We start from the raw sequence: 24,067 nt of genomic DNA, 5'->3' as shown, positions 1-24,067 counted from the left end.
TGGCTAGTAGCCTGCGAGTAAGTCCTCAAGCTTCATTCAGGAGATGACATCGGTGTCTTTACTTACCCGTCCATGATCATTAGACTTGGGCACACTGGATGTGTCTGACGATGGTTTAACGTAGGTTTTCATACATTTTGTAAGTTAAATTTTACATGTTGAATTCGTTCACAATAACGTAAAATTTATTTCGTCATATGTCTTTCTTATTATAATTATTGTTGTGTTGGCTGCTGTGTCGCATTTTTGTGCAAGTATTAACTGTACATTCAAGAATTTTATCACAACTATCAAACGAAATGTGTTAAATTAAGCATATAACACCAAATGTTATTATAATGTTGCAAACGTATTGATTACATAATTTATACTTTATAATAACCCATTTAGATACATGTATTAAATGTTGCACAAACAACTCAATTATTTAAAAGAAGACATAATTATCTTTAAAAATAAAAAGTCGGTGTATATCCTGACGAGAAATAAAATAATATAATGTGTGCTTCCAAATAGTGAAATTGAAAACAAAGGTTTTATTGTTGTTGTTTTTCACTTGTTAGTCTCAAATCCGCAGCATGAACGTGTGTGTTATAAAATGCACGTGTATATTCAAACCACACTATAGTGTGGCAATACAAATTATACTACAGGAGATCACATAATATGTGTCCTCAAAAGGCTTATTATGAGTTTATTACTTCACCATCGACATATATGGTGCTATTGGTATTTAATTAACACGCAGTTTTCTTTCGACACATTCGAAATACATTTTCAGAGCCGCTCCATGCGAAAATAGGTATTAATTCGTGCGACCAGTGTAGCCAAAGCCCAGCCTGCGCAGTCTGGTCAGGAGCTACGCTTTTCGCTATAAAAACGCGCAATGCTTTATGGTGTCATAAGGGATCTCCCGACCAGACTGCCAGCTGCGCAGGCTGTGCTATAGCAACGCTGGCTGCATATGGTATAAGACCCATATTCGCATGACGCGGGTCTTAAAAAAATATAATTGCGTCTTGTTAATGGAACCTCTAAGCACAATACTGTTCGATATAAAATTAAAGTAAAAAACCGTGTTATTTAAAGCAAAGTAGCAAATTTCGATAGCCTTTTCAGGAATGATTTCCACTCGGGCTGACCGTGTACGGTAAACATTTATGCCTAAATAATTCAAAGATTTCCCTTTTATCATGAAACTTAACAATTTCGGTAGTTAATCGTAAAAGCAATAGTGTGTTATCAACGTTTATCTATGATCACGATTGAGTACTGACCTCGACATTCTGCGAGATGGATTTGTGTCTATGTTTCGTACTAACATGCAGTGAGTAGTTCGGATTTACTTAGACTTAACAGTGTTACATCCTATACGCTGTACACCGACGAATGATGGGGCCAAAGTCCTGGGTAATTGCTCTCGATTTAGCCAATGACATATTTGAATGTATTAATTCAGGTCTGCTGACGTTATATAAAGAATGAGAGAAGAAAACTCTCTTACACAACTTATTAAATATTTAAGCATAGTGGCATTTGGAACAATTGATTGTAATGGTTAACGTATATGGAATACAATTCTCACGTCACTTCGCTTCTATTCGTACTGTAGGGTTGCTAATTTTTGGGTTTGGCTTCATTAAATAACAACGAACACACTCTTCGTGACAGTTATGTTGATGATTTCGATCTTTTGCACATTACCTAGAGGTTCTCATCGTGTTATAATGTATATCCATGTTACTATATATCGTTTAACATATGTAAATTATACACGTGCTTCACATTGCTTATGTTTTGTCGCATGTTTTCGGTAATGTATTATATCCGGATATTAAATTTTCGGATGAATTAAACGCACCTCAATACATTTTGGTGACTATGCACGTTGTTTTATGTTCGTGAAGTCTTTTATATTGATTTCAAAGTATATCTATTATTATACTGAATATATTGTGTGTAAATAGTGTAAGCCACAATCTAAGCATTAATTTGTTATTTAAATATTTGCTAAAGACTTCATTTTTGATTTTACTAAAAAATCAAGTTTTCTACTTAACTAAGCCTAAGGACAAAGTGACTGTATATGAAGAAAGTAACAAAGGCGGGTGGAAATTTTGGATTAAAAAATAAAAATAAAAAACAAACTATTCCAAAATCCATGCTTTTCTTGATAAGTTTTGTGAATGTGAAACATTCACAAAAATGCACTCAAATTTGCATGTTAAAAAATCATACAGAGACTGCCACCCTTTTTGAAGAGATTCTCCAGAAGTTCTAAAACCAATTCAAAGATATAAATTTTCACCTTATATGCTTAGTGGCTTCATTGTCCATTCTGTTTTCATTGATATTAGTGCAAAATATGTTGAAAACCAGGGCAAAAAGACCAAGGATAAGAAATAAACAAGTTATGCACAGGTACTTCAATTCATGATAACAAAAATGTTTAACTTTAATGTTTCTGGGGACCGTTTAATTGAAAACTGCCCAATTTTTTCAATTATTTTTGCCAGTTATGCTTATACATAAGCCAAGAAAATTGGGATGTGTCCCAATATTGAGCTAGTCTTCACAAGCTATAGAAACATCAGAGACAGATTGTATATTTTTTCTGAAGAGAGCCATGTACAGAGAGTACGAATTTCATGACAACATTGCTAAAATTCAATAAATTAAAAATATACTAGAAATGGCGCGGCAGATGCCGACGCGTATCCCCACGTCGCATGTTTGACCCAGGAGCGCCCCAGGGTTGGTAATGGGGCCATGCATAGTTGAGATTGACCGTATTGTCATAAGAAAAGTTCATTATCAATTTGATGTAAATCGGTGTAGAAATGAAGAAATTATAGTAAAAGGCAATTTTGGGTGGACGTGGCCTATGTGGGGGGGGGGGCACCCCAGGGTTGGTAATGGCGCCATGCATAGTTGAGATTGACTGTATTGTCATAAAAGAGGTTCAGTATCAATTTGAAGTGAATTAGTGTAGAAATGAAGAAATTATAGTAAAAGGCAATTTTGGGTGGGCGTGGCCTATGTGGGCGTGGCGCCCCAGGGTTGGTAATGGGGCCATGCATAGTTGAGATTAACTGTATTGTCATAAGAGTGGTTCAGTATCAATTTGAAGTGAATCGGTGTAGAAATGAAAAAATTATAGTAGAAGGCAATTTTGGGTGGGCATGGCCTATGTGGGCGTGGCCTATGTGGGCGGGGCGCCCCAGGGTTAGTAATGGGGCCATGCATAGCTGAGATTGACCGTATTGTCAAAAGAGAGGATCAGTATCAATTTGAAGTGAATCGGTGTAGAAATAAAGAAATTATAGTAAAAGGCAATTTTGGGTGGGCGTGGCCTATGTGGGCGGGGTGCCCTAGGGTTGGTAATGGGGCCATGCATAGCTGAGATTGACCGCCGTATTGTCATAAGAGAGGTTCAGTATCAATTTGAAGTGAATCAGTGTAGAAATGAAGAAATTATAGTAAAAGGCAATTTTGGGTGGGCAGGGCGCCCCAGGGTTGGTAATGGGGCCATGCATAGTTGAGATTGACTGTATTGTCATAAGAGAGGCTCAGTATCAATTTGAAGTAAATCGGTGCAGAAATGAAGAAGTTAATGTAGAATAACATTAAAAAATTAGTGAAAATCTCTGACCCGGCCCCGCCCTAACCCCCATAACTTTTGAGCCAGGGGTCAGATCAAAATTCCGTCACTGTCACCGTCGCACATATGCTCATAGCTACCATGTATGTAAGTTTCAAGGTTCTAGTGCCAATAGTGTAGGAGGAGCAGGTGGCCAGGACGTACGGACGGACAGACGTACATCACCACAATATCCCCACTTGTTCTCCGAAAAACGTGGGGATAACAAGAAATGTCTGGCATCTCACATCATCATGTACAATGTTCAGGGATCAAGCTAGACTCCAATTTTTGGGAGAAGTCACTTCTCCCAAAGCTCTGGAGAAGTGAGGCAGTTTTAGGGAGAAGTGGAACTTTTGCAATCACCAATGGACCATTGTGAACCATGACTTGTCAATGTATTTGAACTCAAGAAATAAAATCATTCCTTTCATTAAATTTATTACTGACAAAATTATAAGCATCAAATTATAAGAAAATCATTTTTAAAAAAGCAGTTCTATACGCACTAATTTATCAGTTCTTTCTCAGTCAGGACTATCAAAATACACAATGAAGCCTAATAATATTTATATACACATGTAATCAGTGTTATAAATACTATTTCATGTTGAGTTAGCACATTTTTATTAAATGAAAAAATTATTTGCGATATAATTGTGTTAAAACCTACCAAAGAAAGAAACGTTTAACCTAAATCAACAGAGCTCTCTGCGCTATAAAGTTTGTATCAATACTCGCACGCTTTCCATGTGTATACCTTGACCTTGTACATCGCCCCATAACTTTCGCGCACTTTGATCGGGAAATATACATCATGACTGAATATTGGAAGCATTTGTTAACGTCGTGTTAACAATAAAAATCGGAAGTGTGTTTCAATAACAATTTATTATTCACATTTGGGAATTTAACGGAACATTTATCCGTTTGTTATGTTTGTAATTAAATAGAACTTGGTTTGGGCGAATTGCCCTGTAACCAACTCGTTTGATACATTTCAGATTAAGCAGATGCAATTTTGTGTTTACAGTCCGCGTTCTCGTTACAGAATGATCATGACCAAGATAATGAGTATTAAGAATCATCATAATTGGAGACATACAAACTGTACGTTAATTGTTCGCAGTTTTCGTCGGCATCAACTCATCTTTTCCCGTCCGGGACCATTTTAAGGCATCGTGAAAAGCAAGTGTTCACGGTTTGAAAAACGGACAATACAGGCATGGTGCATAAAATAAACATACCTGACTACCAAGAACAGATACCAATTACTACATAGAGACCGACATTCTTTTATTCCACATTGTTTTGGGGACACTAATGGTGATTATTGACATCAATTAACAAAATGTCTCCCCTGTAATGTTTTCTATTAGGCGAAATGGAGTTTGTAACCCACGCTCTGATTGGTCAAGAGAGATTCCTGCCAAATACCCATGTGATGAGCACTGTGAATGGTTGCTTATCAATTTTCAATAGGTAATTTACTACGCCAGGGGGCGGAGTTTCATCGATTCAGTCAGTTGATTAACTTCGGCGTGTATTTGGTAATAAACAGAAGCCACTTTGATAGCGCTGCGGATATGATAATTGCCAGATTTTAGGGCGAAGTGATAAGCGCCGGTGCTTTTGATCCGAGGAGTTTTAAGGGAAGCCGCGGCAATCTAATCACCCACTTCACCCAGTTGCTCCATCCCTGCTAAACAGTCATATTATGTTTGTAACATTACTTTGTTATTCACAATGGATACATATCGTATGTTATTTAGAAGCATTCAAACCACATATTTACATCTCATTGGGTATCTAATTATGATACTTTTTATTCCATAGAACATTAAAGTCAGATCATGGTTTTAACTGCAAAGGGGCAAATGTCAATAGCCTATAACAACAGTCCGGGCAGATAGTCAGACAAGCTTTCCGCGTACTGGCCTTCCAATCTTGCAAAATGGAATGTAAAGGTTTTAGAAGTATCTAATGTTTGTGCTGTAATAGTGGCTTATGCAAAACACAATATTTTGAAACAACAATATTTTAAAATGTTTGTTTGTCAATATATTACTTATATGTGCACATAATGCAATTTGAACATAATTGTTAAATTTAAGAACACAGCCTGTACATATAAACACTTTGGGTAATATAGTTGAGTGTGTAACTGTTGGTTTTTGCTCAACATTTCTATAATTATATACAGTACCTACAGGCTCAACATTCAGTAACTATCCTGTAAGTAGCAAAATACTTTACTTTGATAGCGCTGTGGATATGATAATTGGCAGATTTTAGGGCGAAGTGATTATTGCCGGTGCTTTTGATCTGGGCGACTAAAGGGAAGCAGCGGCGATATAATGGCCCACTTTGCCCAGTTGCTTGATCCCTGATGTTTCTCATAGTACATAGTTACTACAATCATGTGCTTGTTCTACAAATACCTTTCAAATGGAAGCAAGAAACTTTATTAATGTTAATAAAATATTTTTAGCTCACCCGAACACAATGTGCAATGAGCTTTTGTGATCTCCTTTTGCCCGTTACGTTGTGCAGCGTCAACATTTGCCTTGTTAACACTATAGAGGCCACTTTTATTGTCTGATCTTCATGAAACTTGGTAAGAAGATTTTTCCCAATTATATCTTGGATTAGTTTCGAAAATGGTTCTGGTCTGTTGAAAAGCATTGTCGCTACGGGGCAGGGCATATTTCCTTATATGGCTTTAGTAAAACCTTGTTAACACTAAAAGTCACATTTATAGTTCAATCGTCATGAAACTTTTGTTCTTATGATATCTTGGGCTTCACAGAGCAGGTCAGTTCCATTGTATATTAGGTGAGCTACTTTGGGATATTTAAGGCCCTCTTGTTACATTTTTTATCCCACAAATAGGCAATTTTGAACACATTTGTATACCTACTAATAAATCCTCAACAAACTTACACAATTTTTAGCTATGTTATTTAAATAATCATAAATTCAGTTTGGAGTAAACATGACTTACTTTCCAATGTAAACCAGAAGTTATGAGAATGATTGTCATAATAGTTCTTCATAAACAGCAAATAATTATTATACCCCCATAAACGAACTATAGGGGGGTATATAGTAGTGAGCTTGTCGGTCGGTCTGTCGGTCCGTATTGAGTGTCCGCTCTCTTATTCAAGGTGTTTTCATCCGATCTTCACCAAACTTGGTCAAATGTTGTATCTAGATGATGTCTAGGTCTAGTTCGAATATGGGTCATGTCGGGTCAAAAACTAGGTCACGGGGTCACTTAGTGCGTTTTAAACAGAGCATGGTGTCCGCTCTCTAATTCAAGTAGTTTTCATCTGAGCTTCACCAAACTTGGTCAGAAGTTGTATCTAGATGATCTTAAGGCCAAGTTCTAACATGGGCCATGCCAGATCAAAAACTAGGTCACGGGGTCACTTAGTAAGTTTTACACATTCAGCACAGTGTCCGCTCTCTAATTCAAGTAGTTTTCATCCGATCCTCACCACACTTGGTCAGAATTTGTATCTAGATGATGTGTAGGTCAAGTTCGAACATGGGCCATGCCGGGTCAAAAACTAGGTCACGGGGTCACTTAGTGCGTTTTTAATATTGAGCATGGTGTCTGCTTTTTTTTGTTAAGACAACATGCAAAATATTCTGTGTCAATGCGGCATGTGGGGGTATTCGTCACGTCTGTGACAAAGCTCTAGTTGAAATTGAGTCCAGCACTTAAAGATTTTTTTCAAGTGGAATAGTTAAACTAATGATACGATTACATTAGGGCCTGTACCATGAGAATGAAAGATATGTATGAAAAGTAAAATGTGTGGATAAGCAGGCACCATCGAGGTTCAACTCCCAAGAATTCCATTTTAAATGAAAACAGTTAAAGCAAATGTTCTTTTACTAAACAAAGAAATTGAATGATATGCCAGAAAATACAGAGTGACTATAATTTTACAAATGAATTCAATTTGAACGATTACTTGAACATTTTTGTAATAAAACATGTATTTACTAGGGTTTTAGAAAGTAGTCAGTTAAAAGTGTTCTTATTACATGTAAACATTATTTTTTATAACCAATATAGTGCCTGTTCCAGCAAGTTTTGCATTAAAAAGCACTTTACAGGAGTTTTTTGTTGCATGTTGATAATTTGTCGAATTTTAGTAGACTGTGTTTTTTGGGGTTTCTGATAACTTTTTAAACGCCAAGTCAAAGCTATATTTTAAGCTATGGAGGCTAGCTCTAACTTATCTCATGACTATATTTCAGGACCAATACTTCTAAGATGAGTTGTCAACTATTGAAGAAGTATTTGATGGCAAGCAAACAGGTGTCTTTCTGCCGTTGGAATTATGCAGTCCGACATTTCAGAGCCACTGTTGCCAGCTCTGTGTCACTCAGGATCTGTGAAAAGTTTAAATTGCAGGAAAATCATTGCAAAATGAATCTTTGTTCAAAAAGTCTGCATATTTCAACTGCTTTAGATGCAAGACGTAGTAGATACAAGAACAGTGGGGCACACATAAGCAATTTAAATGATAATGAAACACTAGTTCAGAAAGGAGACTCTCCTTTAGAAGTCCAGGAATTTACTAGACATTCTGAGTCAGAAACTGAAAGTGTAATAGAGAATAATGTAAGTGAAAGACGCCAGAAACATAGGGGTCTTTTTCATGGGGAGCGTGATGAAATAATTGACTATGAAAATGAACTCACCAATAATATCACAGCTGAGAATGAGGGAGAAACTTCAGTGTCCATATTTGAAAGGGCTGCGCAAGAGCTCAAGGAGCATAAATATTCAGATACAGGTGAGACTAATATTATGGATGCAACGTGGGAAGGCAGATCTGAGCTGACTTCAACCAAAACCATTGGTGATATAAGAGAAATCTACAAAACAGATGAGGGATATAAAATACGGGAAATGAAGAAAATGAGACGAATGGAGTTAGTTGCTATTAAACAGGAAATCAAAAGGTATGATCAGAGAAGGGAATTCTTCAGCAGTGAAGGTGCCTTTGAAGGGAATGAAAGTTTGGATATTGCCATTGAACACAAAGGGGAATTTCACCATGTTCCCATGAAAGTTCCTATTCCAAAGCTAAATAATTTCTTGCCAATATTCACTGAGAATGTTGATTTACAGAAACTTGTTGACATTGGTGTAGATCTATCGAAAGTACAGAAAGAGGGCATAGCTGAAGACATATTGAACATGAACTTTGATCAGGACATCAAACCTATTTTGGTTTTCTTTACTGACAGAGGGGTGAAGCCAGATCAGCTTGGGGAGGTTATTAGTTCATGTCCTGCTTTGTTAAAGCAAGAAGTCCATAATCTTAAGGTACCACATTATCATTTTTAAGGTGGTTAAAAACAACAGTCAAGATGTGATGCCTGAAACATGTTTGTTTAGAATTTCTTGTTATTTGAATCTACCAGTAGGGATAATTAGTTAAATTTATTCTTCCTTATTTAGCTAAATGGTTGGGAATAATCATTTAATCTAGAATAATCATTTAATTTTAGACACCTTGTGATTGGAAAGTAATGTTTATATATTTCTTTAATTATTCTATTTAGCTTGACAACTGATAATCACATTTATGTTGCATTTACATAACTGACATTTTCTGTTACCTTGTTCAGGTAAGGTATAGCTACTTCCGTTCTAAGAACTTCCCGCGAGATGCCATAGCTGAGATGATAATCAAGGATCCAACCTTTCTAGCTATGGCAGTGGAACAGATTGATGTTAGGCTAGGATTTCTGCAAAAGTACCTGAACTTGACTGGTCAGCATTTTCATAGTACAACCCTGCAGTGATTTTTTTACCTGCGAGTCCTGGGTTCTGGACTCACAAAAACCTCTGGGGATGCAAAGTTTAGAATTATGTGAGTCCCAAAAATGCATTGAAATTTCTCAAAAGTAATAATGTTTAATATTTGGACTCATTCTTTCAATTCGGGGACTCAAGATTTGCAAGTTATCGAGTCCCAGGACTCGGATGAGAAAATTTGTAAGAATATCACTGCCCTGTTTTATCACTCTGGTACACCAACTTGTGTAGATGTGTGTTTCTGTAGTGCATTAAGTATAGGCAAACTTCCTTCTGTGAACGTCCCGAACAGTTTGCAAAAGTTTGTAACTAAAATTTCGGTTCTGAAAACATTTTATATCGAAAGCAATTGTTACTCTAGGGTTGGTTCTTCAAACATTTGATATCAATAGCGATTCTTACTGAAGGGTCAGTTTTGCTAACATTTGAGGCAGATAGCAATTGTTACTTAAGTGTTGGTTCTGCTAACATTTGAGGCGGATAGCAATTGTTTCTTAAGTGTTGGTTCTGCTAACATTTGAGGCGAATAGCAATTGTTACTTAAGTGTTGGTTCTGCTAACATTTGAGGGGGATAGCAATTGTTACTTAAGTGTTGGTTCCGCTAACATTTGAGGCGGATAGCAATTGTTACTTAAGTGTTGGTTCTGCTAACATTTGAGGCGGATAGCAATTGTTACTTAAGTGTTGGTTCTGCTAACATTTGAGGCGGATAGCGATTGTTACTTAAGTGTTGGTTCTGCTAACATTTGAGGCGGATAGCGATTGTTACTTAAGTGTTGGTTCTGCTTACATTTGAGGCGGATAGCAATTGTTACTTAAGTGTTGGTTCTGCTTACATTTGAGGCGGATAGCAATTGTTACTTAAGTGTTGGTTCTGCTAACATTTGAGGCAGATAGCAATTGTTACTTAAGTGTTGGATCTGCTAACATTTGAGGCGGATAGCAATTGTTACTTAAGTGTTGGTTCTGCTAACAATTGAGGGGGATAGCAATTGTAACTTAAGTGTTGGTTCTGCTAACATTTGAGGCGAATAGCAATTGTTACTTAAGTGTTGGTTCTGCTAACATTTGAGGCGGATAGCAATTGTTACTAAAGTGTTGGTTCTGCTAACATTTGAGGCGGATAGCAATTGTTACTTAAGTGTTGGTTCTGCTAACATTTGAGGTGGATAGCAATTGTTACTAAAGTGTTGGTTCTGCTAACATTTGAGGCGGATAGCAATTGTTACTTAAGTGTTGGTTCTGCTAACATTTGAGGCGGATAGCAATTGTTACTTAAGTGTTGGTTCTGCTAACATTTGAGGCGGATAGCAATTGTTACTTAAGTGTTGGTTCTGCTTACATTTGAGGCGGATAGCAATTGTTACTTAAGTGTTGGTTCTGCTTACATTTGAGGCGGATAGCAATTGTTACTTAAGTGTTGGTTCTGCTAACATTTGAGGCGGATAGCAATTGTTACTTAAGTGTTGGTTCTGCTAACATTTGAGGCGGATAGCAATTGTAACTTAAGTGTTGGTTCTGCTAACATTTGAGGCGGATAGCAATTGTTACTGAAGTGTTGGTTCTGCTAACATTTGAGGCGGATAGCAATTGTTACTTAAGTGTTGGTTCTGCAAAAATTTGAGGCGGATAGCAATTGTTACTTAAGTGTTGGTTCTGCTAACATTTGAGGCGGATAGCAATTGTTACTTAAGTGTTGGTTCTGCTAACATTTGAGGCGGATAGCAATTGTTACTTAAGTGTTGGTTCTGCTAACATTTGAGGCGGATAGCAATTGTTACTTAAGTGTTGGTTCTGCTAACATTTGAGGCGGATAGCAATTGTTACTTAAGTGTTGGTTCTGCTAACATTTGAGGCGGATAGCAATTGTTACTTAAATGTTGGTTCTGCTAACATTTGAGGCGGATAGCAATTGTTACTTAAGTGTTGGTTCTGCTAACATTTGAGGCGGATAGCAATTGTTACTTAAGTGTTGGTTCTGCTAACATTTGAGGCGGATTTGCTAACATTTGAGGCGGATAGCAATTGTTACTTAAGTGTTGGTTCTGCTAACATTTGAGGCGGATAGCAATTGCTACTGAAGGGTCGGTTCTGCAAAAATTTGACATGGCAATTGTAACTAAAGGGTCTGAAAACACATGAGATCGATATTAATTGTAAGCAAACAATCTGGTCAAAACTGGATTATGACTTTTGAATTAAAGTTGGTGAAAAAAAGGGAAAAATACTTGCTTGAAACAGATTTTAATGCATCAAATTCTCAGATAAAAACATTTTATTTAAGGAGTATGCTCGTCAGATTTTTGGGAGCCATAGCCGATTCGCGATATATTGGACAACGCGATATAACGGACCGTGATATATTGGAGTTGCAGTGTACTCAGGTGTTTTGTTTACAAAACCAAAATTGCTGAAAGTTTAAATGAAATTAAACTATAGGAATATAATGTTTTTATTTTAAAGAAACTTTTCTTATGCCTTACTTAGCTTAAATTAATCTATTTTAAGTAAATGTATGACAATTATTTTATAACAAGCTTTGTAAATGAAACTTAAAAAACTTGAGGTCACATGTTAGTGTTGCCTGGATATGGTCTCCCCTTGTAATCATGAGGGAGTTAGTTTTTATCCCAGCTTTTAGCATGTTAGAATGATATTTTTTTAGAAAAGTTATCGGGTACTGGTTCAACACTGGAAAAAGACCCTTAGCATTTCTCAGGCTGTTGCAAGTATCAAGCTTAAGTAACTTTTAAGTCAAAGTAAAGAAATAAAAATCTAAATATGTACATGAATTTGTTTACAGTATTATGTCAGTTCCATAGCTCAGTGAATTACCAATGATCTTGCTGTTTGTAATGCCCCAACTGCTCACTGTTGATGCAAACATCAATAAGTTACCTACTGCTGTGCTTTAGGGGCCGAGATACGGGGAATGAGAGGTACACTGGCCCCACTGATACATTTAAAGCAACGGCATATTGAGGTAAGATACATAATGAGAGGGTGAAATTATAGAGAATACTTAATAGTCTACATAAGTTCAACACATTAACCCTTTCTCTCTCAGAAGCAGAGTGAAAATGGCTATGTGCAAACAGCATAAAACCAGAACAGCCTGTGAGTAACTCTCAGTCTGTTCAGGTTTTATGCTGTTTGCTGCTCATCATCAGTATCTTAGGGTTAGAAATGAGGCCTTTCAAACTTGAATCTAGTAAGAAAGGTCTTCAATAAAATATAACTTTCAAAGAGACTTTAAACATGTCAAAATATGTATCTAAGTGTTAAAGGGTTAAATGTGTATGCTAGTTTTTATCCTATTTTGTTTTGTAGGAGGCGTTTAACAATATGAAGTTTGTGATACGTTTTACCCCAGAGGAGATCAAAACAATGGTTTTACAATGGCCCCAAATTATCCGTCACGGTGAGTAGAGTTCAGTAATTGTTTTATTTTTGTCAGATACAGTTATAGTAGTGATGTCATGTTGGCTGTACTATATATCTTCTTGAAATAAGGTTTATATTAAAGATTGTTTATTATTTATCAGAATTTGTCTTTATGTTATTGCTCTTAATCTTGAAAGTTTCAGCATACAAAAATTGTACCAGTATAATGGGGTCTTCAAGCAGATTCGAGTGTTGCTGTTATATAATTATTATATTGCAGATGCCCAAAGCGTTGTAAGGAATTATGACTATGTTAATGATGTGATGGATATTCCTCATGCTCACATTGCAAAATTTCCACAAATTCTTACGACCTCCGTTCACAACGTGTCCTGGCGCCATCGCTTTCTCCTCTACGTCGGGGCCGCCCAGTATGACCCACTTTTACCAAACTATGTTTCCTTGACGCGTCTCATAGAGGGGGATGATGAGACTTGGTGTAAGGATGTTGCTAAATCGTCGCTAGAAACGTATGATAAATTTCTTCGTATGATATGAATGTTGTGACTTGAACTGGATTTTGGATCTTTGCTGTTCACCGAAGAGATCATTAGTTTTGATGGATTAGATATGACTTGTGGAGTTTTATTTAAATTTAAATGCCTCTTAAGTAATTGTTGTAAAAGACTTAAGGTGGCTTGATGGAACATGAATAGAATTGCAAATCTTTTATCAGAAATGCAGAAATCTGATTGGACCTAAACTCTACAATAAGGATTGATTATGATGTCGCTGAATGCTGTGAGATGTGTTCACGAGTAATGTACCAAAATGAATATTGATGTGCATCACAGAAAAATCTTCAATCGCAATATACAGCACTGAACAACATGAACTGAACAATGCTGAAGGACATTGTAACATTTACCGTTAGATATTAAGAGGAAAAAAAGACTTGAATCTGCTGTTTTCTTCATACTCTTTACGTAATCATTGTCTGAACATAGAAATGAATTTATGTTGTAACCTTATTATTCATGGAGCGACTATTCTAAAAGAAGTAAATGCAGATAATTACTTTTGTTTACTAGTTACTGTATTTTATAGAGATACCGAGCATACATATTCTCTAGAATTAAAGGGAGATAATTTGTGTTTGACTTTGAAATCCATAATCGAGAGTTAGGCTTCTTTTTTATTTTTCCTTTTTTCTCCACACATATTGTGTACTTATTTTAACGCTCCATTTTTGATGTTTATGATGATAAAATAAAGTTTCTTATCATTTAATAAAATACTTAATATTTGTTTAAGAATAGAAGATAACATAAACAAATGCATGTCTTAAGATTCTTTCTTCCATTCCCTTCATAGAACGTTGCATGGTGTTGTGGAATGCACATATATCATGTTACTAAATACCTGTATATGAAACCCACATTGTTTTCCATACTGAGGCACAACTCATTTTCATTTGATCTTCACCAATCTAGACTGTCTCAACCAAGCTAAATAATTTGTGTCTTGTTCTGAGAAAATTGGGCTTAATTAATGTGCGTAAAGTGTCGTCCCAGATTAGCCTGTGCAGTCAGCACAGGCTAATCAGGGACGACACTTTCCGCCTAAACTTGATTTTCGGTAAGGAGGGACTTCCTTGAAACTAAAAATACCATTAAAGCGGAAAGTGTCGTCCCTGATTAGCCTGTGTGGACTGCACAGGCTAATCTGGGACGACACTTTATGCGCATGAATTTAGCCCAGTTTTCTCAGAACACGACGTATTTAATAATCAGCTTAAGCACCAAAAGCTTAAATAAGTGCAGAGTTATGTCCCATGAATGGTCTAAAATTAGCTCTTTAGCTTTTAGTGCTCTTGGTCAGTTATCATCTAGTATGCACTAGGTATTGATTGATCGTTTTAATTAGGATTGCTCTTATCCAAACGGGAAACAAAGTATGCTCTCAATATGCTCTCAATATGGAGAACTTTGCTATTAATTGATGCTATATTATAAAAATGATGTGATGCAAGTGACAAATTGCTTGAATCTGTGTCAGTAAGTTGCATCAGGATTGCATGCACAATTTCAGATCAAAACAGTACAGTGTTTTAAAAATGTTTCTGAGTGTCGCATCAAGTTCAACCACAAAATTGCTTCAAATTTATATGTGCTTTCTAGTAAGTTAAAAATAAATGTTTAGAAAGTACCCAATTCATATAAACAAGAGTGGATGGTGAGATCACTAGATTTTAAGGGTGTTGATAATACTGATAAGCACAGTAGTATTTTATCAAAAGTAGAAGCAAGACAATGCTGCTATTGTTGCACGTATCTGGTTGCGTGTTCACCTTTTTCACTAAGTTTTATCTTGATACAGTTTTATTTGAAACCAAAACTTAACTAGCCTTCCAAAACAGTGTTCTGATCAAATGAGAAATATATTATTTAATTTATGAGCCAAATTAGCCTTAACTTTTAATTATCGCTTTCTCCTTTGGGCCTCAATTGTGCAAATGTGTAGACAGATTGGATTGGATTCTAATACTGTTAGCATGCTTCATTTGCAGTTGTGGAATGATTTAATTACCCCCCCCCCTAAACCTCCAATATGTTAAGGAAGATTGATGGAAGATTATGCTCATATTTCCTAACTTCTATTCCTCTTATTTTCTATAAATTCTAATTGCTTGGCATATCCGAGTGTTCACATCCAAAAACATGTTCTGTCCTGAAGCTAGGTTAAAATAAAATGACGGCACAATCCTGGTTATTGGGTTAGCGTTTCCAGTCAATGACTTTAGTTTGCATAAATCAAACTCTATGTAACTTTGGACATAATGCATAAAAAATAACATTTTTAACCAGGTTTTCCGAAGGAAAAAACTGGTTATTAGATTGGCGAATGCGGGCGGGCTGGCTGGCTTGCTGGCGGGCTGGCTGGCTGGCTGGCTGGCTGGCTGGCTGGCTGGCTGGCTGGCTGGCTGGCGGGCTGGCGGGCGGAACAAGCTTGTCCGGGCCATAACTATGTCGTTCATTGTCAGATTTTAAAATCATTTGGCACATTTGTTCACCATCATTGGACGGTGTGTCGCGCGAAATAATTACGTCAATATCTCCAAGGTCAAGGTCACACTTTGAGTTCAAAGGTCAAAAATGGCCATAAATGAGCTTGTCCTGGCCATAACTATGTCATTCATTGTGAGATTTTAAAATCATTTGGCACATTTGTTCACCATCATGGTACGGTGTGTCGCACGAAAGAATCACGTCAATATCTCCAATGTCAAGGTCGCCACGACTAAAAATAGATTTAATTTTTTTTAAACAAACTTACAAAGGGGGTTAATTTTGTTTGTTCATTTCAAAAGTTCAGTTTGAGTTTTCTCCCTTTATCAGATATTTTTTTCACAATGAAAACCTGGTTTTGTGACAATTTTGTCCCTTGTCTGCTTAATAATTTGAGTTTTAACTAAGGTATTGTGCTGAGTGTTAACAAAGGTATTGTGGTGAGTTTTTTTGTAGAAGCTTACATGCAGACCTAGGGTGGGATCCCATTTGGGCCAGTTTGGTCAAGATCAATGTTTCTGTAATTTGCATTAGTCAAATCAAGGTCAAGGCTATTGTCACCAAGAATAAGTTTGGATATGGAGGATATGTTTTGAAATGTTGTGTTTAAATTCAGACCTCACATGGGATTGAACAATCACTGAACTTATGTACACGTACTAGTAAAACATGATTTAGTGACTTTGTCATGTCGTTTTTTCTGACAAAACTCTTGCTCATCAGCAATCATTGTCAGTTAACCCTTTGTATGCTGGGAAATTTGTCGTCTGCTAAAATGTCGTCTGCTGAATTTCTAAAATGAGCATTTTCTTTGATTTTTTTTCAAAGAATACTATCAGAATAGCAAACAGTTCTGTGGCGTCTCATCTGGATCCAAACTGTTTGCAAAGGCCTTCAAAATTCGGTTCCCGCACTGAAAGGGTTAAATAAAACCACACATTTGCCAATCACTGATGTAAGTTTAATTTTGATTGGCAACAACCTATTTTGCCTACTTATTACAACAATTCCACAACATCATTGCGTTCATATTTGCTTCAGTAATATTACAAGTAAGGGAATAGACAATTAATTCACTGCATTAATAGTTTATGTGACATATTTAAGATTTATGTTAATGACTGTATATGTTAAAATAATTTAAATCTAAATTATGATATACAACTTCTCATACCGTGAAGTTATAACTTACAGCAATCCATTCATGTTTCAGCCAGCTTGGTAATATTAACTGGTTCTGGGCACATAAATAGGAGCTGTGCTCTGTGGAAAGGGAGTTTTATGCATGTGCGTAAAGTGTCATCCCAGATTAGCCTGTGCAGTCTGCACAGGCTTATCAGGGAAAACACTTTCTGCTTTTATGATGTTTTTTTTTGTTAAAAGAAAGTTTTTTTTTGTTAAAAGAAAGGGTTTTTTTGTTAAAAGAAAGGTTTGTTTCGTTAAAAGAAAGGATTTTTTTGTTAAAAGAAAGGTTTGTTTTGTTAAAAGAAAGGGTTTTTTTTGTTAAAAGAAAGGTTTGTTTTGTTAAAAGAAAGTTTTTTTTGTTAAAAGAAAGGTTTGTTTTGTTAAAAGAAAGTTTTTTTTTGTTAAAAGAAAGGGTTTTTTTGTTATAAGAAAGGGTTTTTTTTGTTAAAAGAAAGGTTTGTTTTGTTAAAAGAAAGGGTTTTTTTGTTATAAGAAAGGGTTTTTTTGTTAAAAGAAAGTCTCTTAGCAAAAATTCAGTCAAGGCTGAAAGTGTGGTTCCTGATAAGCCTGTGCGCACTAGTTTAAATAAACCTATTTATTTTTGCTTGATTGCATCAAAAGCCTAAGGCTTATTTGAAACGCACTCGAGTCTGTTTCCTGGGACTATTATCAGTACTTGGTGTCTATGTGGGAGATCTTAAGAACGCTCCCAGGTTGGGGATCGAACCCCTGACCTCCCGATTGCTGTGCGGACTGAACAGGCTAATCTGGGACGACACTTTACGCACATGCATTAAATCCTCTTTTTCACAGAGCGCAGCTGATATATGTACAAATTGGTTCAATTAGGATTTCCATACAATGGGTATAAATCCATTATTTTACATCAAAAGCAAGATTTTTTTCCATACAAAAACTAGTATATACTGGACCATTCAGAATTCATTATAAATAGATGTCAGTATGATTTGAAGGTAGAAAATAAAATATTTTTATTGCCATTGTAGTTATGGAAATGTTCCTTCTGGAAGTAATTTCCTGCTACATATTAGTAAGCTTTTCTGGAAAGGAAATACAAAAATAGTGTGTCCCTATTTTGACCTCAAATCCATTTACTCAATGTGTAAATGGTTGTTATGGGTGAATGATAAGAACATGGAACATTTTGCCAAATGTACAAAGATTAGCCCTATTCCAGAAACAACATTTACAACAGTTAACCCGCACACAAAGTGTGACTTGCGATGTTGACAGACATGATTTCGTCAGGCAAGCTAATTGCTACAGTGGCACCATTTCCTCCACAATTCTGCAAGTCAATATAATTATCCAGCGTAAAATTGTTCTGTGACATTGCATGTTGCTGAATTATGATTTCAGGAGTGGTGATTTGTTTTTTGCTGTTCACATTGTTTCACTGTGTGTCAGTGGAATTATCGTGGGACCCGTTGCTTATTATCAGCATGCCTTACTTTGTATGACTGAATACTCAGATAATGCTGCCTTATTATGGATACAGCACATCCTTCCCAGCTTAATGGAATAAAAATGATGTCACACTAAAGCGTGCGGTTTCATCACATTTTGATCTGTTAGAACACAAATCTCATTCCGTTACATTTTAACCCTTTTCCACTTAGATACATATTTTTACGCATTTGTAGTCACTTAGGAAGTTAAATTTAATTAAAGACCTTTCTTACTATATTCAAGTTTTAAAGGCTTAATTTCCAACCCTAAGATACTGATGAAAAGCAAACAGCATACAACCTAAACAGACTGTGACTTACTCGCAGGCTGTTCTGGTTTTATGCTGTTTGCACATAGCAATTTTCACTTTGCTTTTGAGTAGGGAAGGGTTAATTCACAGGTTATTTTTTGGGTAGAAGTATTTACTAAAAATATATAAAACATACCACTATATCTCCCCAAATTTTCATAGCTATTCATGATTATTTTAAGATTTACTGGACCTTTAAGGCATATTATCTATTACAATATGACTTAACAATTTTTTTAGTAAAGTTCAATATCACACTAGAGGACAAAGGTTATATGTTGCCATGGAAATGGCATGTTTAATAATCACAACCATTCTTGACAATTGGCTGGATTAAAGTTGCTTTTAGGCGTTAGTTACTAAACAAAACAATTTATTTTGATAACGGCCCACATTATGTTTGTTAAAGCACCATTTTAGTAGACTGCAACTGCCTGTGTATGCCATGGTCATCATATAGTTTGAATGATGTATAATAAACAATATAGCTACTAATTAATTAAAGTCTGAGTATAAGTGTCAACATACTGTGTCATTTCCAGCGTTTCTATGGCTCTGTGATGCTTGATTGTATGACAGGTTTATAATCAAGTAAATGAATCGGTTAATTTGTAACTTAACTGCCAGTCCATCATGACAGATTTATTATAATCAGGGAAATTTCAGCTGTTGAAATTGTATGTTAAATTAGAGCTACTGTAAAAAGAATTAGTACAGCATTGTTAGTTGAATTTAAATTGCAATATATATCATTATTTCCATATTTGTGTCGTAAATCTAATTTTATCTTATGTGTTATTTTCGATCTTTTTTTTTTTGCAATGTGCCTTCATATCAACCAGGAAGGTGTCACAGATTGAAATTGCACTAAAACAAAACTACAATATATCCAAATACGATGTTTTGTGTGATATTATTTGGACAGCCTTAACTCAGTCTTTCAATGCTTTATATTTGACATATCTTCTCAATATTGTCCAGTTGAGAACATAGAGGAACTTGTGACAGTTCCAGTTATTGAAAGGCACCATTGATCATGCTCTGTCAGAAAATGTTTTGTTTTGTGCAGGTATGATTAATTCAATGTAAGGCTAGCTCTTGTAAAACCGAGCTTAATGCATATGCATAATGTGTCATTCCAGATAAGCACAGTATGGACAGGCTGATCAGGGACTAAAATTTAACACTTTTGGCTTTAATTGTATTTTTATACCACCAAAGGGTGGCATATAGTTTTTTAACTGTCGGTCATTCGGTCCGCCTGTCTGTCCGTGAGTCTGTCAGTCCATGCGTATGAAAACTTTAACATTGGTGATAACTTTTGCAATATTGCAGATAGCAAATTGATATTTGGCATGCATGTGTATCTCATTGAGCTGCACATTTTGAGTGGTGAAAGGTCAAGGTCGTCCTTCAAGGTCAAAGATATGGCTTCAAAGCAGCACAGAAGGGGGCATTGGGTTTGTGACAAACACATCTCTTGTTCATTTATAGGAAGTATCTCTAGCTAAAATCCACTTTGCCCATGCCTTCAACCAGGCTTTCCCAGAATGTGGATTTTATTTAGACTGATTAGTGAATACTTTGTCAAATTAGTTATTTTTTTGTATTTGTTTATAATGAAAACCCCATTTTTTTGTGTTCAGATTGGAAGCGTGCCAATATGAGGTCCGGAACCTACCAGTCTTCTGGAGATATTACCTGCCAGTATTCTGAGAATTGATCACATCTCAGTGTACATCGCAGAACAAAGTCTATAATTGTAGGCGATAATATGACAACTTCTCTTATTTTTCCTAGTAAATGGGTGAAATTAAAACCTCTGATATAAATGTGCTTGCTAAATATAGTTTTAATGATTAAAATGATGATATTAGTCTCACAAACTTGGAATAAAACACATATTGAACTTTCCAGGATTTTTAAATGCTTTGTAGGAAATGTTAAATTATTATTTGCTTTAAACAGGGAAATATAGACTTTAATCTATGTACAAATACATAGATTATTGTAAAACATACGCATGAAAACATCTACAAGCTATGATAATATTATATAATCAGGGAAAGAAACTAACTTTTTACCGTAGGATGCCCAGATGATCAACCATCTGTTGTACTTTGGTTGTAAGGCCAAAGAGTAAATAGGCCCAAACCAAAAAAACTAGTGTTGCAGCCGGACTACCAAGTTTTGAAATTTATTTCTCCAGACCTAAATTTGGGGAACAGGAAACCACTAATTTCAATCCCTGATATGCCTGATTTATGACTCAGTCTTGATCAAAGATTGTCAGAATGCTCATCTTGAAAATACCTAGGCCAGGTTCCAATCAGGATGATGTGCATCCTAAATTAGGTCACCAGGTCAAATCTTAAAAAACCCATAACACCACTCCATGTTTTAGACTCAATCTTGATGAGACTGTGTGAGAATGTTAATTGTGACATCAAGACCATGCTAGGTCAATTCTTATAAAAGCATTTTGAACCCTCTATATGCCACATTAATGTCTAAATCTTGATGAAAATAGGTAAGAATAATGATCTTGATAATATCTAGGCCAATTGCAAGTCTGGTTCACATATTCATGAAAACTAGGTCACGAGATCAAATGTAAGAAAAAACTTTGTTAACACTCCAGAGGCAACATTTATAACTCAATAGTTGTGAAACGTTGTAAGGGTATTTATCTTGACAATATCTAGGCTGAGTTGGAATCTGGGGAACATGCTTTCTTAAACTAGGTCATCATGTAAATTGTTAGCACTCTAGAGGCAACATTTATGACTCATTCTTGATGAAACTTGGACAGGATGTTTATCTTATCAATATCTTTGACAGGATGTTTATCTTAGCAATATCTATGACAGGATGTTTATCTGAGCAATATCTATGACAGGATGTTTATCTAAGCAATATCTATGACAGGATGTTTATCTTAGCAATATCTATGACAGGATGTTTATCTTAGCAATATCTATGACAGGATGTTTATCTTAGCAATATCTATGACAGGATGTTTATCTTAGCAATATCTATACATAGTTTGAATCTTGGGCATGCATGTACAAAAACTAGGTCACCAGGTCAAATCTCATAAACCAATCAACCATTTTAGGAGCCATATTTTTTACTCCATCTTGGTGAAAATTTGTGAAAATTATTAGAACTCAAGAGGAAACATTTATGAGTCAAGCACTCAAGAGGTAACATTTATGAGTCAAGCACTCAAGAGGTAACATTTATGAGTCAAGCACTCAAGAGGTAACATTTATGAGTCAAGCACTCAAGAGGTAACATTTATGAGTCAATCTTGATGAAACTTGGTCAGAATGTTAATTATTGTTATATATATATAATGCACAGTTTGAATCAGGGTCATTCATATATCAACACTAGGTCACCTTGCAAAATCTTAGAAAACCTATATGACCATTTTAGAAGCTACATTTTTGACTCCATCTTGATGAAACTTGGTAAAAATATTGGCAGAATCTGACAATATCAAAGCCATATTTCAATCTTAGTAAAATTGTGTACTTAGTTGCATGTTCTGCCATATGCAGGCTATTACATTGACATGTCAAAATTTCAAAATGAGGAATGACATACTAGAACAGCACAGCTAATACAGCTTTTAGAGCAAGTAAATTTTGTTGTTCACTAATAGAATTTCATTATATATGTTGCATGAAAGGAAACATTAGAACTCTAGTCGAAAGAATAATGTGCTAGTTACTCAATCAGAGAATAAATGGTTGACTAATCAATTGTGCAAAGCATACATTCAAGTTAATAGCTTTTACTTTCAGACAAAGTTCTAAAAACACCAAGATCAAGCAAGTTATTTCTTTAATAATATTGGCACCTCGACCTGGCAACGTTGATTCATAAGTACACTTGATTAGATTTGTGCTGATTGGAAGCTATGAAGTATTGATTGACAGGAGTCAGAGCAAGGTGTCAACGACATTGTAACTAATTATTAAATGGCCGTTTTGCTTATTTCCATTGAAATAGAACCTTTTTGAGAGACACTTTAGTGAATGTAGTAATTGATTTATTGATAGTCTAAACAGGCAAGGCAGCTAAACCCTTTAGCGCTCAAATATGCACTGTGATTCCTCTGTAGTCTCATAGAAAATCTAATTAAATGAAAGAGATTTCTCACTAGATTCAAGCTTTATATGCTTGCATTTCCAGTTCTAAGACACTGATGAGCAGCCAACAGCATACAACCTGAACAGCCTGCCAGTTACTTTCAGATTGTTCTGTTTTATGCTGTTGCAATATTATAGCCATTTTCACTTCGCTTCTGAGTAGGAAAGGGTTAATAAAACCGAGTAACATATATGTATTTTTTCTTCACAGTCCCTGTTGTATAAGATAAGATACTCTGCCTTGTTTAGAAACACATTGGCTGAACTAATTGTCGCATAATTGGTGTTTATTTGATAATAATGAATGCCCTGGTTTATGTCAGTATGGCCGAAACTCATTAATTTGTTGACAGCAGTTGCACCCTTTCCACTGGCTACAGTCTGTTTTAATTATAGGTCATGACCAGATTACATAATAAATAAATTTATGTTGTTGTCGTGCATATGCACTTACGAGGTGGTAAATAATCTAGTATATTATGCAAGTTCAACAAGGTAGTCTGATCCATCAAGTTGACATGTTTATGTAACGATGCATGTATATAAGGAATGCGTTTTGGACACTAAAAACAATAAGAATTTAACACATAGGAGATACGCTAGAGGTTTTTCTTCAGAACCCAACCCCAGGTGGGATGGGGTGGAGTCCTGTCTGAATGGATTTGGACGGATTTTGTCATGTCTTGGAAACGTTGTTAGTTACTTAGAGAATTACGTGGATTTGGAAGTATTGCATTAACAACTAATTTCAAGAATTATATGTTAACTTTATGTTAACAACTGAATAAAGAGTAAAGAACTATCAATCGAGTTTAGTTATATATGTGTCGCTACTACGGCACATAATATAGTATCTGACAATAACTGTACTTGTAAAAATAAAATTCCATTTCCAGAAGGAACAGACCATCATCAGATTATTTCTGGAAAGAATGGGACGTCTACTTAACACTGTACTGAAGCTGGACGAAAAACCTGTTGCCAATGGGAATTAACTTATTTAA

The 24,067-nt window shown here is 35.7% G+C and overlaps 1 protein-coding gene across 2 annotated transcripts; it reads left to right on the top strand.

The window, feature by feature from the left end:
• The first annotated feature begins 1,600 nt into the window (after positions 1-1,600).
• Positions 1,601-14,206, top strand: LOC127845645 (transcription termination factor 3, mitochondrial-like). Of its 2 annotated transcripts, none has more exons than XM_052376675.1 (6): positions 1,601-1,710; positions 7,913-8,990; positions 9,296-9,440; positions 12,402-12,469; positions 12,817-12,907; positions 13,151-14,206. In XM_052376675.1, the coding sequence occupies exons 2-6, from the start codon at positions 7,929-7,931 to the stop codon at positions 13,426-13,428; spliced, it is 1,644 nt and encodes a 547-aa protein (XP_052232635.1). In that variant the 5' UTR covers positions 1,601-1,710; positions 7,913-7,928; the 3' UTR covers positions 13,429-14,206. The 2 variants fall into 2 exon arrangements, with proteins under 2 accessions (XP_052232635.1, XP_052232634.1); XM_052376674.1 differs by having other exon boundaries at positions 1,632-1,729.
• Positions 14,207-24,067: the final 9,861 nt, after the last annotated feature.

This window comes from Dreissena polymorpha, chromosome 9 (genome assembly GCF_020536995.1).
Source record: "Dreissena polymorpha isolate Duluth1 chromosome 9, UMN_Dpol_1.0, whole genome shotgun sequence".
NCBI classification, from domain to species: Eukaryota; Metazoa; Mollusca; class Bivalvia; order Myida; family Dreissenidae; genus Dreissena; species Dreissena polymorpha.
Note: the sequence above shows the minus strand (reverse complement) of the source record. Positions and strands in the feature narration are given on the sequence as shown.